Source organism: Orycteropus afer, unplaced genomic scaffold, assembly GCF_000298275.1.
Source record: "Orycteropus afer afer isolate SDZICR_OR568_19922 unplaced genomic scaffold, OryAfe1.0 scaffold00832, whole genome shotgun sequence".
NCBI lineage: Eukaryota > Metazoa > Chordata > Mammalia > Tubulidentata > Orycteropodidae > Orycteropus > Orycteropus afer.
The window spans coordinates 510,727-512,299 of NW_006922419.1; the positions used below are offsets into that span (position 1 = coordinate 510,727).

Sequence of the window (1,573 nt, forward strand, 5' to 3'; positions counted from 1 at the left end):
AAATATTATATTATAAAATGACATGTAAAGGTATCAGTTCCCTGCAATATAGATCACAGAAAAAAAGAAAAGCCAAAAATCACCCACACAGAAATTCCACCACATGAACTACCTTAAATCCCTGCCAAGTCTGAAGACTAATTCTCCTTCTGGAAGGTTTGTTTTAGCTCCATGACACATGCCCCCAAACCTAACTCTTACAGTAGAGTAACCATGTAAAGAACAGATTTCCCCCTGCTACCCATATCTCCTGCTGGGAAATTTCAACTCACCTTCTAAATTTCAAGACTTGAATTGATCATTTACTTTGTGATTTATCATTGGAGGTTACCATAATATGTTCCCAAATGCTGGAGTCATTTAAAGCCTGAATCTATACAGATTTGCTTTTGGAACACACATAGTTTTGTCACAGAAATTGTTCTTTGTGAGTGACTCTCAAGAAAGCATTCTTCACATCTTTGTTCCTCAGACTATAGATCAGTGGGTTCAGCATTGGAATGACAATGGTATAGAATACAGATGCCACCTGTGCCTGGGTGAGGGAGGAAGTGTTATCAGGCTTTAAATATGTGAAAACCAGGGACCCATAGAAGATGATTACACCGATTAGGTGGAATGTGCAGGTGGAGAAGGCTTTCTGCCTGCCTGCTGTAGACTGTATCCTCAGGATGGCTGACATGATGGCAGTGTAAGTGAGGGTGATGATCAGAAGAGAACTAAGAAGAGTGAATGCAGCTAATACAATGATCATCATCTGTGTGCTGAATGCATCCACACAGGGCAGGGCCAAAAGGACAAGGGTGTCACAGAAAAAATGATTAATGCAGGAGTCACAGAATGTCAAACTGCTTATCACACAAATGCATACCAGAGAAATTGTGAAACCAACAACATAGGGTATGATTCCCAGCGAGCTGCACACTTTCTGGGACATAACCACTGAATAGAGTAAGGGATTACAGATTGCTACATAGCAGTCATAGGCCATGGATCCCAGAAGAAAACATTCACTACACAGCAGACCGACAAAAAAGTACATTTGGACAAAGCAGCCAACAAAGGAGATGGTTTTCTGGTTGGATGGAAAATTGACCAGAGACTTGGGGGTAATGGTGGAGGAATACAATAGGTCAATGAATGCCAAATTGCTCAGGAAAAAGTACATAGGTGTATGAAGCTGAGAGTCAATTTTAACTAGCATGATTAGTCCAAGGTTCCCGAGGACAGTGAATAGATAAATAAATAGGAACATCAAAAAAAGACTGACTTGGATTTCAGGGTCGTTTGCAAATCCAGAGAGGATGAAGAAAGTCACTTCTGTGTCATTGGACACAGCCATTTATTTCAACAGATGGTCTTGATTGACCTGATGCAGAAGAATAATAAAAATCAGAGGATTCAAGTCTGAAGACCTAAACATCAGAGTTTACTTGTACTCAAATCATGATATATTGACATATGAGCAGATATTCAATGGCTTCAAGTTAGCTGAGGACTTATATTCTTTTCTTATCTTACACAATTGGCAGATAGTAATATAAAAAATCCCAAATTCACAATTGTGTAGAAT

The 1,573-nt window shown here is 39.4% G+C and overlaps 1 protein-coding gene across 1 annotated transcript; it reads right to left on the reverse strand.

Moving 5' to 3' along the window:
- Window positions 1-409: 409 nt before the first annotated feature.
- LOC103211980 (olfactory receptor 8I2-like) lies at window positions 410-1,342 on the reverse strand. Its single transcript, XM_007957981.1, has one exon. It carries the CDS (start codon window positions 1,340-1,342, stop codon window positions 410-412), a length of 933 nt encoding a protein of 310 aa, XP_007956172.1.
- Between the last annotated feature and the right edge of the window lie 231 nt (window positions 1,343-1,573).